The sequence below is a fragment of the Stegastes partitus genome, unplaced genomic scaffold (assembly GCF_000690725.1).
Source record: "Stegastes partitus isolate 25-593 unplaced genomic scaffold, Stegastes_partitus-1.0.2 Scaffold13, whole genome shotgun sequence".
Classification (NCBI taxonomy): Eukaryota; Metazoa; Chordata; class Actinopteri; family Pomacentridae; genus Stegastes; species Stegastes partitus.
Window position 1 is genome coordinate 184186 of NW_007577744.1, and position 17023 is coordinate 201208.

Consider the following 17023-nt stretch of genomic DNA (forward strand, 5'->3'; position numbering starts at 1 on the left):
TTATTTCAGAAAAAAAACCACGCAACAGAGCCTGAGAATGACAAAATATATCCAACTGTCCAATTATTCATCTGTCAACATACAATAAATAAACTCAAAATTTTGACAGCAGTAATGAAATGTATGAATTTGCAGTAACTTGAGTAATTTGATTTTATGCTGCTTAAAAAAATCTGCTTGTTAATCATTAGTAGCTGAACTAGATAACAAGCCTAATAACTGGCTTATATTTGATCCTGACGAGTTATCTTGACAGGGACGGCTGCATAATGAGAACTACTTTGGACATTTTACATTCGACCAAAAACACATCAGGAATTTTACTTAAGATTCAGAATTCAAGACTTTGACTTTTAATGATCTCTAATTTCTACACTGCCATAATACTTTTGCATAAGTAACTGATCTGAATGTGTCTTCCATCACTGAACTGCAGCAACTGCGGCATGAAAAATTAAAACGCACTTAATTTGGTGCTCTGTCATCAAAAAAACATCATTTTCAAACTTCTGTCCGTTCCCAGTATGTCCTTGGAGGCTTTCCACCTCAGGTAACAATTACCCTCTTAACTGTAGGTCTGTAAATTAATTATAAAACTAATTACGCCTTCTATTTTAAATTACAGTCATAGTGCTTAGAATGCCTCTAACTATTGGTGGAGGACTATACGTTTTGGCAAGAAAAATGAACATTTGCTCACATCATGCAACTTTAAATACACTGAATGAAACGATGAAATGACCATCATGGAGGACATTAATTATAAATTCTCACCCCCCCAAAAAAATAACCTCTGGCTAACGATGGCCTGCCAGAAATCCTTGAATCTCACTGAAGCCACTGACACGCCTGAGTGCACATTGTCCTTACCTGGACATACCAGCAGAGAGCAGCAGCAGTATGCGCTACTGTACAGTTCTGGAGAAGGGTTTTGGCAGCAGTAAGCCTCTGCTGCAGCCAAACCCCCCGCAGTTACAATTTGAGGAAGACAAATATTAATGTTTGGGCCAGAAGGTGGCAGTCTAGCTCTGCAGAAGACGGAGAACCCAGGCTGCATGGAGGATGAATGGCAATGAGATGTGCGCAGGGTCAGTTAGGTCGTAGTGGTTTTATTCTGCTAAATCCAAGCGATTTGAGGTCCACACGTACGTATATGTGTTTGATATGACCAGTTTATCTGCTTATTTGTCTACCTTTCTATGTCTGACAAATGTGATTGGTTGCTAACTTGTTGAGGGACCTCAATTTTGTGAAATGATGAAAACTGTGAATTAAAAAAGGACGATTTGGTTTTTATAGTCTTGCTCCCCTGATCCCCTCGTAGCTCACATGCACTCAGCATGTTGCCTCGTCTTTGCCACGTCTTGCTTAGCGATGCTTTTCCTATCACAAGCATTACTTCAGCTTGTTTCATGCTATAATTAGACCTCTGTTGACAGACTAAACATTCCTACTGACTAAATTGTGCTGAATTTCAATGATTTCAGCATCAGAGCTGCACTATTGACAGAATCAAATGCCTGTGTGTCTGCTTGCATCTAATTGTGACAGGTGTTTATGACTCTGTTGGGGTCCTGTTATGAAGATCTGATTAGGTGTGATTAGAATTTTGTTATTAATTATTCATACACAAGGGCAGTAAGACAGCAACACACACCCAGATACCTGTGCAGCACTGCTCAGTGTACTGCATAAATTCAAGGACAGACAGCTTTAAAAAAAAAAAAGAAAAAAAGACAGACGTGCATATAGATGTCTCTGTTTTGCACACGCTCACACAAACACACTTGAAAGGCTTTATTTGGAGCCACTAGATTAAATTATAGATTACATAAGATTCAAATTTTTCAGAAGTCCCACACATTTTTGGGCTTGCAGTGTCCAAAACATATATTAACATTTGATCCATAAATGATTGTGTTACCTCGTACACACACACACACACACACACACACACACACACACACACTGCCAATGACTCAGTGTGGCCTGATGTGGGTTATGCAACCCCTCCAGCGGTGCAGATGGAGTTGCAGATTACTGGCCCCTCGTACGTTTATTAGTAATCTCTCTGTCTGTAATATTCGTCCCGATCATTATATAACACCACAATGAGTTCAGTGACCCTCTTCCATCTCAACTAGCACTGGAAGAAAAGGGGAAATTGCTTTGTTGCTGTGTAATGTGTTCCCTGAGACGGAGAGATGGAGTTGCGGATGCGGAGTTCAGCGGCTATGTCTAATCTCAACTGGATGAACTAGCACTAAACATCAAACCTGAGACGGAGGGATCAATGCAGGCGTGATGGTCGAGAGACTGAAGATGGATGACTGCGTGGATGCTTATTGAATGTTTCTATTGGTTGGTGATACACAGGATCAATTAACTCCTCCAGAGGTCTTAAACTCCGGTTTAAAAACCGGGGTGGTTCATGCTCGGCGTGAGTCAGAATGCGCTGACCTTCTCACCCAAACAGCTCCCGGTGGAGTAGATCACTGGGTCAGTGCTGGCCAGTTCGCACGAGTCTGGCACTGGCCTCGTTACATGGGAATAGAGAAACAAATAAGAGAAAGACAGCCAAAGACACGGAGACAAGAGAGAGGGAAACTGGCAGGCAGATGAATAGAAGTGAAGTAGATAAACACTAGACAGCTGTAGAGCCGCCTTTCTGATGAGCAGTTTCAAATCAACAGCCCACTAAAGGCTCAAACCATCTGTCTCATATGTGCCGTAAACTCCTGTTTTACACATGTGCATACATGTATTCATGCTCTTTGTTTCTCAGACACACACTCCTTGAACATACAGCTGCTATAGCTCCACAAAAATAAATACGACGCTGTTCTTTATGCAATCTCACAAGATCTCTGGTAAATCCACGACTCCTTCTGTGTACAACCCCAAAATAAATTAAATCTGTAAAAGCCAGTGTCTTGCTTTGATGTGGCACTTGCAAATGTAAAAGTACACTGAATGACGTATATCCCACTAAAAGTCAGCATTCATAATGTTACAGTAATAGTAAGATAGAAAAGTACTCATGATATTGTATTATTATATAAACATTGCATTAAATATTCGTCGATGTCTTTGTTCTAATGTTGTAGCTGCTCAAAGAGGATCTACTCATGATTTCCTTTTTAAACATACGACTGGATAGCAGTGGCGGCTGGTGAAAATTTTTGGTGGGGTCCGCAGTCTGCAAATGACCTCTTGTTTTAAATTAGAATATGAATCACATCAGGCACAACTATTTTCAGGAATGCAAATGTTCTACCTTTGGAGGATATTCTAATCATAATCTAATTAAACATTATTAAGACTTACCTAAATTTCAAAACCATTCATCAAACTTTCATCAGTATTTACAGGATCTGTACAAACTCAAAACACACAACACAAATAATGAAAAAAAAAAAAAACATTATTCAGGGCTCCAGATGAACTCTTTCACTCAGCACCAGTACGACCAACTTTCTCATTTTGTCCCACCTCCCACCTGGTCAAAGGAAAAACGTATGACTTGCTGAACATGTTCTTATCAACAGACACAAAGATTTACTGATGCTCCCTAAACGCCCCACATTGCAGGCTGTGGTAGATGCTGGTGGTGGCTGTCGTGTGCTCTGACAGGTGTGTGACCAAATATGACTTTAAAAATAATAAACTAGGGTGTTCTAATGTCAGATGTGTCCGAGATGAAACTGAGTTACATGTATTCTACACGCGGTCTTTTCCATGAGCGAAAAAAACAGCGAATCCAGGCGCTCTCTGTTTTTCATGAGAAGACCTCATTTTTAAGCATAGACACTGTGGTACACAGAAGTTATAAAAGCACTACTTTCCACCACTGTGGTTATCACAGCAGCTTCCTGTGCCGGTTACAGCGACACTAATACAGCTTCATGATCATCACGCTCATCAATTCACACACTCTCAAAAGAAAGGTCGCAAATGCGACCACTTTGGTCGCAGTCTGGAGTCCTGCCATTCAAACAAAAACTTGGCTCTTCTCTCTTCCTGCTCAGCAAACTTCTCTATGACTTTTCGGTTGAAGTCACTCATCTCTGTGACCAGCATTTTCTCCATTGGCAGCATGGCCAATGCATTAAGCCGTCATGACAGTAGCTGTGATCCAGTAGAAGAGCAGGGGAAAGGCCGTGTGACGGTGTCAGATACGTATTTAAAGCGCAATCGTAAGAATGTCAAAGGACCACTTTGATGTCCAACCACAGAAAACCAACGGAAATAAAGACAAATTTAATTGACTTACTGCAAAAGTGGACGGGTCCGGGACGCACCGAGCTGCGCCCCGTGAGAAAATCTGCCGCTGCCAATCAGAGCACGGGCTGAGGTCACATGATCACAAAAAATGTTTCAGCTCCATCCACGCTCATGTGGCCGGCGGCCCACATCCAGGAAGTGTAAAATTAGTAAACATTAGTAAAGACTAATTTTTAAATCCGTTAATAGTACAAAGAATATGAACATTATTATTGATTTTATTACTATTTTGTTATAATTAATTCAATTTTAATATTGTGTTTGAGAACTACTTTTTATCTGGTCATTAGTAGTGAGGGGCGCCCCCCCATTGATAGGATAGCTTTATCTAACACAATTTATTGTGTTTTTGAAAACATTCTCATGGAATTTGTCTAAGTCAAAATCTGCAGGATACGTACAGCACTGAAATACATTTTTCTAAAACTTTGTATGCTATCAAACAGAAATACAAGTGCACTTGCTATTTGTACTGCGCTTTGTTAAAGGTACATAATTATGTTCCACCACTTGCGTGCTGGAGACAGAGAAAAATAATTTCTGAAATGAATGAAACTCTGCATAATCATGTGAATTGTCACTCAAAGCAAAGATTATCAGCAGTTTACAGTCACACGTTGCCCGCATACAGCCGTTATAATGACGCCGGATTGTGGTTTCCAAGATAAGGATTACATGCTTGTAGTTGACAAACAACAGGATGTGGGTCACTGTTGTGGTCAATATGTTCCACATTGATTACTTCAGTGCAGAAGGCTAAAGTCAATTGTTATTTTAACTCAGACTCTAATGTGTAGAGAATCTGAAGGGTCATTAATGGTAATGCACACCAAGAGGGCAAGGCAACACAAACTGAACCACAGTAGTTATAAACAAGAGTAAATCGTTTTATTTTGTTGGTAAAAAAATAAACTGCCATCATTACAAGGCGTAGAGCACAATGGCAATTACATACAAGTGTAGGGCTGCAACAAAGAATTATTTCCAAGATCAGTGCTGTTAAATATTCTGTATATAATATTAATCATTTTGCCCAGAAAAATAAATATAATAACAGATCAGAAGTTATGCCTTCAAGTCTGAACAAAAACAGAATTCTACAGTTTACAGTGATATGGAACTGAAAAGAACATCAGCAAATCCGCACACACAAGAAACTGCATTTTAAACTTTCACAGACATTTCTTACATTTTTTAATCTGATTAATCAATTAAACAAGCGGTCTTTTTCGCATGAATCACTGCTCATCATCACAAGTTGTACAGAAATAACCTGTAAATTAAGCAGAACTGCACGGAAAATAAAATGTGCTCATTTTTATCAAATTGAAAAAGCACGTTAACCTGAGATTAGATTACAACAGATGTTCCTCAAACAAAATTTTAATTAAAAAATCCACGTAGAGCCCTTCCATTAATGAAAATAGTATTTACTGTACAAATAGACCATTATTTTTTACTCTGATGTGGAGATGAAATTATGATGGGTTTGATATTTTCTCGCTTCGGTCCTGAACGTAATCTTGATACCACACTGCTAGCTGCACATCACTACAATAAACACAAGATTCGGCTGTATGTGTGAGACCGAGTGTTCTGTCAGTCAGTCGTTTCTGATGATGGCTGTCTATAAATACCTTATTCAGTCTTTAGAAGAGCTCACAGGATAAAAGGGAGGCACACCGGGACATGACTAACATTTTTTTTGCTGTTACTTTTTAATCCCATGGGAGTTGAATCGGTGGAAGCAGAGGCTTGTGTGTCGAATGGGGAGACTGTCAGACAGGACCCTCCAGCTCCTTTTTTCTGTCAACAACACATCAAAGCATCCCCTTTTTCCAATTCATCCCCTGCACTTTATCATCCCCACCAAATGTAAACCTAACTTTATCTCCGTCTGTCTTGAATCACACACTTCCTGCAACAACCTCTCTCTTCTTCCTGCGTCGCTTAAGCTTTTAGTCTACCTTTTGTTTGTTTGCCGCTCCGCTGCTGCCATGATTACCAAACCAAACTGCTTTGCGAGCTATCTTTTCTCTTTTCCAACTATTTTTTATTGTGACTCTCAACCAATCTTGTGACCTCTAGCTCCTTCAGTCCAGTTGCCTCTGCTGTTTTCCTTCCATACCCACTCAGCTGTCTCGTACGGAGGGATGAAAAAGAATGGAGCAGAGGAGGAGATCATGGTCGGCCTGTGCAGAGTGAACCAAACTAACTGACAGATGGACAGTCCCAGCGACGCACAGCAGAGATAAGAGGATTGGGCTTGCTTGTTGTTGCTGTTGGTCTTGCTGCAACTCTTAATGCAGTTAGCTTACTCCGAGCTCTGCTGAATGGCACAGATGAGATTGGGATGATGGCGGAGAGATGAAAATAGAACGAAGCCCAAAAGGAGACAGTGAGTGAAAACAGGGACTTGTATGAATGAGCTGCCGAAGCCCAGCTGGTTATCTTAAACTCATCTTATGAACTCCATTATATTTCCAAAGTTGGATTTTCTCTGCATCTCAAGGTTATGTCTTCAAATCTTGATTAGGCTGCAGTGAGTATGTACTTCTCTTCAGGGTTCTTCTGGTCCAGTTTCGCTGTGAAAACTGGCATTTTCTCCGGGTGTGAAGGCACCTTGCAGGCCTTGTAGAGGATGACGAAGAGGACGAGGATGAGGATGCCAACCACAGAGTTACAAACAATGGCCACGATGGCCCACACAGACAGGCCCGTCCTCAGATCGTTCTCCATGGCCGGCTCGACGGTCACATCTAGACTTCAGAGGCGGGTCTTTGGCTCCGCTGCTGGCGCCACGTTGGTCATTTTAGTTCCACAGATTCTCCCTGAAAAGGAAGAAGACGCATCACATGAACAAGCTCGATTTATTCTTCAGGCACATGCCGGTGCACATGCACGCCGTGGCATACTTGGCTACAGTTAACCTGCCTGTCACATGGACACACTGGTGAGGTCAGCTCAGCAAAGATTACTTTCTCGCTGACACGTTAGTCACTGGGCCAAGGCGCTTTATCCCTCAGGTGTTAAATATGGGACGACCTATATGTGTGCCCTGCAAGAGTAGGTTTTGTTCTCGAGACGTTTATATTGAGAGGCGCCAAGTGTCAAATACGGAGGTTTCTAATAAAACCACACAATGGAGTATTATTATAATATTTAAGTACTAATAATGTACCAGAAAAGCCTCAGACAGATGCAGTGAGAAATTCATTCCATTGCCAGCTGAGCATAACAGGAGAGCACTGCAGGACAAGTGTCTTTCTGCTGCAGTTTTGTGTCACAACAGCCTTTTTTATTCGTTTCCTTTATGCGGGCAGAGAGCGAAGAAGTTATTAAACTGATAAAGAAGGTGCCGGTAAGCACTTTTTCTTGCTGAATTATTTTGAATGAGTTTTAGCAGTAATGTGTTTTCAGGAGGAACATGTGGGAATATAGTTGCCAGTTTTGTGGCTGATATTAAATGGGTCACTGAGGTGTACCGGTGTGTGTGCGTGAGACTGACACACACACACACAGACGGAGCGAGGTGGGAGCGAGAAGCCGGTTCAAGCATGAGATGGAGGGTGTGAATATTTTCCCCTCTCAGAGTTTAACAGATAAAAACTCGAGCTCATCTCCTCACTTCTCTACCTCTCTCCCTACTCTCTAATGCATTTCTAATGAGACCACATATTTCCTCCTCTCCCCGACTGAGGGCAATACAGCAACAGTCCAAGCCTGTTGTTGAGAACTCATTTCAAAGTTATCCTTCCCTTTATAGGAATTTTATGACCAAGCCAAACAAAGATGGATAGCTACACGTTAGAGACGGTGGCAGTGATGCATTTGATCTGCGCTCAGACGAACAGAGTTGGTCTTTGTTTGTGCCACATGGGTCCCTCTCAGGATGCTGGTAGCATTGCAGCGGGGAAAACCACCCTCATAATCAACTACAGATTACTCTCAATAAAACTAGTACCACAGTTTCTCCAGAATACTTCCAAAAACATCCTGACTAACTTTTTCTCAGAAGTGACGCAAAATGTTTTTTAGAGTTTCAATTAGAGCAAAGGCGAAAAGGAATGTGTCTGGTATGATATGGCAGAGGAATGTGAGCGGGAATATTTGCATGTGTGTGCTACAGAGAGAGAGAGAGAGGGAGAGAGAAAGAGCTCAGATGAGTGTGAGCGATGTATTGGAACAGAGAACTGTTTGCGTGCTTCAGTTAATTTCATCCAATCACTGGTGAATATAACCAGATTATTCATTATCACCAGTTCTAACACATTTTCCTGACTCATATTTCCAAGAGTAGATAATAATGAATCGTGTGATAATAACTAAAATAACTAAAGAGATAATTCTTTCACATTTGCAAGATAAATAGATTTTAGTAACCATGTTGGAGGAAAAAAAAAAAAAAGAAGATACACAAATTTCAACGCAAAGTTTCACTGGCTTGGTACTTAAAGGTGCTGTATTGGGAAAAAGAGAAGAGGATCATTATTTACGTATTATGATCCTGTTAAAGTTGATAATGCTCCACAGGTATTGACAGGGAAAATATTAGCTGTCCAATCAATCAACCGACTTGCCACTCCTCTCTTCATATGCCAATAGGTCAGTTCAGATACAAGGATGCTGAAATGTTAGAAATTTAGTTTTAAAGGTCCAAAGATCAGAACACAAACTCCACCACATAAACCCACATGCACACACCCCCTTAGGCATCAGTCAATACAAAGATAACTACAGTGTTATGCAATGGCTCTGTGGCTGCAGCAGAAAATAGTTAAGCTTCAGGTCTCAAAGTGGAGCCATGCACATACAAGCACAGTATATGTGCTCCACCGTGGATGTGTGCCTATTTGTGAATGGCTTCACTGTGAGACATAAAGGCCTTTTGTGTGTGTGTATGCAAATAATGCATGTAAATTCCATTTGCACCTACACGCTTGTTTACACGAGGGGATAAGTAGGCAGTGCAGGCAGGGACACCAACCCAGCCACATAGTAAAGTCTGCACCGACCACATGGAAAGCAGGCGGGGGACTGTGCATAATGCATCACCTGGCAGTGAACTATTAGATCGAATGGCCTCCATCTCATGTGACTGAACGGCCTCAAAGCACAGAAACATTTCATACCTACCTAATCCTCCCCTCTGGTCCCTCGTGTCCATGCGTCCTCACTTTTTTTTTCTTTCTGTTCTTGTTGTTGTACTCCTCTTGTTGCGCGCAAATGGATGGATGTTTCCAAATAAGCAGCGCTCTTTATTTTATTTTTTTTAAACTTTTACCTCCAAGTAGGTCACGGAACTCTCACCGACCGTTTGGCAGTCGCTCAGCAGCAGGTCTGCAGGACTTTGGGACTTTATAATCAAGTGGAGCTGGCGGTGTCCCGGCCGGTTCCCGGTGACTGCTGACAGACGCAGGGCGACAGAGCGGAGATGCTGCTGTCAGTGTGTCTGCTCATCATCCCTCCGCCCCCTTTCTCTCCCCCTTCCTCCCTCCACCTCCTCCCCCCTCTCTCTCTCCCTGCCTCGCTCTGCTCCCCCTCTCTCTCTATATATATATATAAAGACGCGCTTGGAACATCCCATCAAGGGCTTTTCCTCTCACCTCTGGGAACATCCCGCGGTCAAAGCCAAGACGTCATTCAGCACAAGTACACGAATTACACTGAAAGGAATTTGGCCTGGAAGAACCAACAAAAACCCCAAACACAGGACGCACCGATGCACACTGACAATAATGTGTCTCTTCCTTGAACCTTGTGTAGACACTTAGGAGTCAGCTACAGGCGTTTTACAAAAAGCTTTTTCTCACTTTCTATACATAATATATATATAACGCATATGGAGCGTGTTTTAGAATAAAATGTAAAATGCAGTACTTGGCTTTCGAGTCCATAAAACTTTTTATTCCACAATCTGTAATTACAGTCAAATTAAATGCAGAAACACCCACTGATTTCAAAACTATACACTGCACTGAGTTTATTGGTCATAATGCAGGCAGAGATGCAGGGAATTACAATCATCTTCCTCTTCTTTTTCCCCCCAAAACAAGTTGCACAAAGCTGAGTAGCAGCTGCTCAAACTTCAAACTTGTTGCCTCCTCTTTTCCTCATTTGTATTCAGGACAACAGCAGGGTGTCCCTGAGGGACTCTGCTCCAACTCTCTGTCTCCCTCTCTTTGTTTGTGTGTGTGTGTGTGGACTTTACATCTATCTTTCTGAGGACTGACTGTAGTTTTAGACCGTGGAAGGGAGGAAGTTTTGTCTGGACTTCCCTTTCAGACCTTCAAAGGGCTGTTTGAGGGTTAGGACTTGGTTTCAGGGCTTGGGCTGAAATTTGGATTAGGCTGGATGTTTAGCTGCGGCGGCTAAAGCGAGGATAAGGGGCTATAGGGAATGCATCATGGCAAACTGTGTCCTCGCAAAGACTGAAACACGTGTGTTTGTGTGTCTGTGTGTGTGATGAGAGTGGGGTGCCCTGACCCAGAGTTCAGAGGGAGACAAAGCATTCTTTTGAGACCTCACTCTCCCCCGCCCCCGACTTCAAGCAAGTTTTGCAGGAAGAATAGATTTGGGCTGCAGCAAATTTAATCAAAATGCTACGAACACTGGCGTATATGTAAGCAATATTTAAGACCTGAATCATCTGAGTTAAATATGAATATAGTGATTGACAATGTAATCAGTGCACGATGATGCAGTAACTTCACTAATGTAATTAAACGAACTAAAGTAAATGAACTAAAAATGTAATTAATGAAGGCTCAAACTGCTGCAAGTTACTTTATTATATGTTCATTTTTAACAGTTGTGACATATTCATTTTATGTTGCATTCATCTTATTGTGTTACAAGTTACATTCTTAGAATGTTATATTTTACAAGTTGAAATGATGTCATGCCATAGTCAGTCACATTAACACAATTAATTACATTTTGTGCCACATTATTTTATTACATTTGGGTGAATTACTGTGTTCAGAATTCAATTATTCAATGTCGCTTCTGTGTTACATTATCATTTTAAATGCAGACAAGCATAGCTCAGTACTTTTCATTAAAATGGGATTCAATTAGAGCAGCACATGTGCTGCAGCCTACATGGGAGCTTAGATGGGATACTGATCATGGATCACTGACTGATACTCCAGAGAGAGCTCTCTCAGATGTGTGATTCATCACATCAGAGAAATGTGCTCGGATACAGCCCGAAAGAATCACGGACACTCAGTAAAACCTCCCTGCCTCTCCCTCTGTCTGCTCTTAATACACACACAGTCATTATTACTTGCACTTGCAGGACATGTCGTGTCTCATCACTACGTTTCGTGTCTATGAAGATGTTGGCACGCCTCCATTACTCTGTCAAAACTTATCAGTGTGTGTGTCTTGCAAATGTGACAGAGAGGAAGGAGAATGAGTAAGACAGAAAAGGAAGCAGCAAGAGGCAATTTAATTTCTCTTAATTTTTTACCGCTTGCTCTTTCACCCTCACTGCAGACTTACAAATAAGACAGAAGTGTTAATGTGTCTTTCTGCAGCGAACTGCAAGGGTTTTCATAAAGACTTCCTGCTGTGAGGACATCCAGACAAACCAGGTCAGTTTCATGCAGGGTTGTTACATTCCCATTTTTTATTTATTTTTTTTAAACACACATTCACTGTTGTCATCAAGTATGCAACTTGGTGTTACTTGACAAGTCACTGAGCAGTTCTGTTTCGCATGCTTGCTATTTGTGAGCTATTTGAAGGGAATCACATCTGTTTATTGAAGCTGTTGTTCAGGCAGGAACATTGGAAATTGTGCACAGTACCCTGCTTTGAAAAGCTGTCACAACCAATTTTCTATCACGAGTGTATGAGGACACCTGCTGGACAGTTGTTGACATTTTTTCAATTTCTGGCAAACCTTCAGGGGGTGGGGGAACCAGTCACTGTGATGTGGCTGAATGAGGCACAAGAGAGGGTTTGTCACATCTGAGTTTGCAATGATTTGCTGAGCATTGAAACGCACATATCATAATTATAGTTTAGTGAGTCTTTTTATTGATACGTCCTCTTCTTTAGTTGCTCATCATAACCTGTGAAGACAAAGAGTCGGTTATTACGTCAAAAATGCAACAAGATATGGCATTAAGGCAGCGTTCTATTCTCTGTGTTTTTCCTTTACCTGGTCGATCCAGTCATTGAAAGCAGACACTCTGGTGAAGACAGTGGGTTTCTTCACATAGTTGCAGCCAAGGCCAGAGACAAAGCTGGCAATACCATGGACCTCCCAGGCACCGTCGCTGTTCTGACAGTTCAGAGGGCCACCAGAGTCACCCTGGACGAAAGAAGAGATGAGGAGGGCTTATGTTTAATTCATTTTATGAAGCTACTAGCAATCTGGCAAAGCACAGCTATGAAAATCAGAATCATTGTTTCACTAAGTATAATGGGGACACAAGAAACATTCGTCATGTTTCTTGGCAGCTAGGAAACACATAACTTTGATGAAGGAAAAAAATCCCCTTTCTTTTTTGAATGCATTTTTATATGAGCGCACTCATTGTATTCAAATTCAAATTTGCTTCAGTGGCATAATTTGAAACAAAATTACAGAAACAGTTTGTGTACGGTTTACAGTGTAACTGTAAGAGTTTGAGATTTTCAGAGGACAAAAAAAAAAAAAAGCTGAAAACACATAATTGAATATAACTTTCTCTCTCTTCATGCACACCCACAAACACACACAGAGTACAAACTTACGTTACATCCGGCCACAATTCCATCCCCGCCGGCACACACCATGGTGTCCCTGACAGCAATACCCCACCAGTCAGACTGGGAGCAGGTGGCATGGTCAGCCACAGGCATCAAAGCCTGCTGCAGCTTATCAGCTATGGGGCCTCCGGCTAAAACACACAGGCAGAGTCTATTACCATCATCCACATACACTAGCCGGCTGTCAAAGCTGCTTTACAGCATTTCCCCGAGCGCCAAATTCACAGTCTGACCCAAATTTTCAATTTAGGAGTAATCCTCCCCCCCAAAAAAAAGTTTCAGCTAAAATCTCATGCATGTGATTTTCATCCCAACTTCGGAGGTTTCCCTGGGTAACCCTCACACACAGCAGGTTACAAATCCAAACATCACACTTGCATAACAGTTGAACGTCCTAAAGGAAAAAAAAAAAAACCATAACAGCAACATAAACACAGCCTGGCTCTTCTACAAACAGGGACTTACTGTACAGTCTGCCCCATCCAGTGATGTAGCAGGGGTAAAGGTTGGACAGCACAGTGCCAGCAGGAGGGAGACATGCCAACTGCACCTGGTCGCTCAAAGTCACAGACTCTGACAGCTTGATCAGGGCAATGTCGTTACTGCAAGAAAGACAGAGAAAAAAAAAAAAGAGAGAGAGGGACTGAGGGAGGTGGTCGCGCTGACAGGCAATTTAAAATCGTCCTCCAGAACCAACCAGAGAGAATGGGAGTGAAACACAGGCAGAGGAGATAATGAGAATGAGTGATCTGTATTTTAGCATTCTTTCTGTGTGTTATCATGTCTATGCATCCTGAATAATTGATTTACTTAATTTGTAATATTCTTCTTTTTTTTTTTTTCCTTCAAATTTCCACCAGGGAAAACGTCCAGCTGCATATTTAATGGTGATCAATATAATAGAATGCTTAAGAATGGCTCACTCTTGTCGTCTAATGGGCTGTGTAGACATTTAAGATGAATGAAGATGAAGAATTTCTGTCAAAGATATGAGATGGACCGGGGTGAATAAATGGAATTTGAGCCTCAGTCCACTTTGTCATGTTGACACGGAACGGATGAGATTATGATGTACTGTACGTAGGAGAGTCAGCTGTACGGCGGCGGTTGTGTTACCCGAAGGCCACAAAGATAGGGTTCCATTTCTCATGGACAATAATCTTCTCAGGCACGATCGCCTTAGAGGTAGACTCGTCCTCAACCAGGTTGTGTTTTCCCACAAACACCCTGTAGGAGAACTGGTCGCTGTGGGAGAGAAAAGAACGTTGAGATTAAAACCAAACAGACAGAAGACGGTTTGAATTGATGATTAGCAGTGGTGGTGGTAAAACCGGGATTTAAACTGAGCAGTGGTTGAGATGAGTAGGAGTCTACTGTTAAACCTCTGGAGTATTGACTTTGCTAAATCATAATTTCAATAAGGTTTAAGAAGAAGGGAACAAAATTAGGTAGTGTAGCTGAAAATACACACAATACAGCCAGCGTGAGATCTGTGTTTATGTAATTTGTCGATGGTGACTGTTTCTGTGTTTGTGATTTTATATGCTGCTGCTGCCCGTACTTGATGCAGTGAGCAGCAGTCATGACCCAGTTGGCAGCAATCAGAGATCCCCCACAAGTGTGCCTGTACACACCGTCCCTCTCATACTGCAGAGAGATCTGGAGACGACAAAAAGGATGTGGTAAGGAACAGGTCATCGGCGTATCGAGGTGATTGCATAGTTTGTGGGTTTAATACACAAACAATCATTTAATTACAGGATTTTCAATAACCGCTGGCTTTGACATCTAATAACCAGATGTAGGAGCCATAATGATTGCCAGTGACTATAAAAACACTGACAGATGTGTACATATTAGCATACCTGCCAGGGCCAGCTGTGGGGCTTGGCATCCTGTCCGTTGACCACACGGGTGGTCAAGGGAGAAATAGGTGGGTTGCCGCACCCAAGGGCTGCGAGAGGAGGAGAAAGAAGTGAGCGGAACGGACATGGGAACAATGAAATTACATTTGATTCCCACAATAGAAACACTCTGCATCATTTTTCTTTTCAATAAAGCATTGCAGAAAGCTAGCTCCCTGTGTGGTAATAAACAAGCTCACACACACACGCACACACACACACACACCTACACACACACTGGCTCACACACACACTGGCTCACACAAACACACAGAAACAATTATGCACAGAATTAGAAAATACCAGATGTTCTTACCGCTAGCAATGAGCACTGAGGCCAGCACAATGGGGATCATGTTGATTGATGCTTCTGCTGAGGGACAGCAGGACACACACTCTCTTTTAAACTTTCCACCAGAGGCAACACCCGCTCCGAATGCAGCAACACACGCTCCTATTGGTTTGTCATGGCCTCCGGGGGGACCGAAAAGGACCAATGGCAGTGAGGGTCAGTGCATCTGGGTAGCTGAAGGATCACACAGGTGTGTTTGCCTGGAACATTTCCCATGACCTTTCTTTAGGATTACAATCGGCTGTATGTTCATCAGGATGCGTGTGCTCAAGAGCTTTCATACATGCACAATATGTTAATGTTTGTAAATGCAGAAGAAGCACTCCAGACACCCTCAACATCAGTTTCTGCATTTTAACTCACCTTTGCTGTTTCCATATTAAAGCCCTTCTCCCTGGAACCTGGAATTAAATACTTGCATAACAGCATGGGAAGCCAACATCTGGATGACTGGCACTGCCCTGTTTTCCCCGAAACAAGCAAAACTAAAAATCCAACTAAGATGTTACCGTGATAAATAACAACGACACAATGAGAAACAGATGGTGTCATTGAGGCAGAAAATATTGATGGCTACACCGCAATCTTTTTGACATGGTACAACCTACCTAGTGCGTCAGTGAATTCTGCAGTGTGAGGATTGTGAACCACATTGACCGTATGTATGATTGAACATGGCACTCAGCTTATTTAACATTCCACCGTTCCCGACATTTTTTCATGCATTATATCTGCTGTTGTAAAGTTAAATGTACTGCTGAAAACACTGACTCAGTGTATCATGGGGATGTTAGACTGGATCGAATGAATAGAACCTCAATAAGTTATGAGACTTGGAGGACACAGACACAACTCCTGAAGTATGAAAGTGTCACAGTGTTGAGGCCTGAGGTGACTCAGCGTGCAGACACTGTAAATCTGTCACGGGCTTCTGGGGTAATAATACATGGCACAATAAAGGTGTTATGTCGTAAACAGGTAGAGTCGGTTGAACAGGTGGGAAGAAAAAGTGAGAATTTTAATGCAAAATGATTCTATGTTTGGATCTTCAATATGTTTCTGATGAGAGAACCTGAGCTCAGCTTAGACGTGCTTGGTCCCCTTTAAATAGTATTTCAGAAACATCATCATCATCATCATCATCATCATCAGGCTACTTCAGTCAGCAAACTGGACTTTTTGTTCATGAATCATTTAGTATCCCAGTTCACCACTAGATGGGACAGTTTATCTGTTCAGACACCAAACTGAGTCACAGTCTTTAGCAAAAAAACAAAGAGCAAAAAATGCAAAATTCATGCAGCATTTACTGTAAGAAACAACATCCGAGCATCGCAAAGTGAGCCATTTACCAAATCAATCTCAAATCTAACTGGGTTGCAGCATTTGAAAAGGAGGTCAGGCGCAACTTCGACACTGAAAATGATAGTAAGAGGTCTTCGTACTCCAAAGAGAATACCTTCACCGTGAATGTGTAGAGCTCACAACAGCTGAATCTACAAAACAGCTTTGCTTTTAAAGTTTTGCTTTAAAGTTCAGTTAGAGCTACCCATTTATAGTTTACGGGGTGAAGTGAATTCTCGATGGAATGAAAAACACTTGAAAGGCAACTACAGCAAGAAAACAAGCGTTGACATCCCCAGCCTGTGGTTTCATATGTGTGTGTACCTTTACGTCTACCTTTATGAGGACCAGTTGGAGTTTTAGACCCTCGGAG

At 41.9% G+C, this 17023-nt stretch overlaps 1 protein-coding gene and 1 long non-coding RNA gene across 2 annotated transcripts; both read right to left on the bottom strand.

Moving 5' to 3' along the window:
* Positions 1 to 5150: 5150 nt before the first annotated feature.
* LOC103362139 (uncharacterized) lies at positions 5151 to 9696 on the bottom strand. The gene is made up of 2 exons (XR_520442.1): positions 9421 to 9696; positions 5151 to 7115 (listed from the first exon to the last, which is right to left on the bottom strand). It is a non-coding gene; the product is annotated as an uncharacterized LOC103362139 (long non-coding RNA).
* Positions 9697 to 12033: 2337 nt separating this feature from the next.
* ela3l (elastase 3 like) lies at positions 12034 to 15348 on the bottom strand. The gene is made up of 8 exons (XM_008288425.1): positions 15271 to 15348; positions 14916 to 15004; positions 14612 to 14709; positions 14167 to 14295; positions 13516 to 13652; positions 13036 to 13181; positions 12458 to 12610; positions 12034 to 12368 (listed from the first exon to the last, which is right to left on the bottom strand). Exons 1-8 carry the CDS (start codon positions 15308 to 15310, stop codon positions 12351 to 12353), a joined length of 810 nt encoding a protein of 269 aa, XP_008286647.1. The 5' UTR covers positions 15311 to 15348; the 3' UTR covers positions 12034 to 12350.
* Positions 15349 to 17023: the final 1675 nt, after the last annotated feature.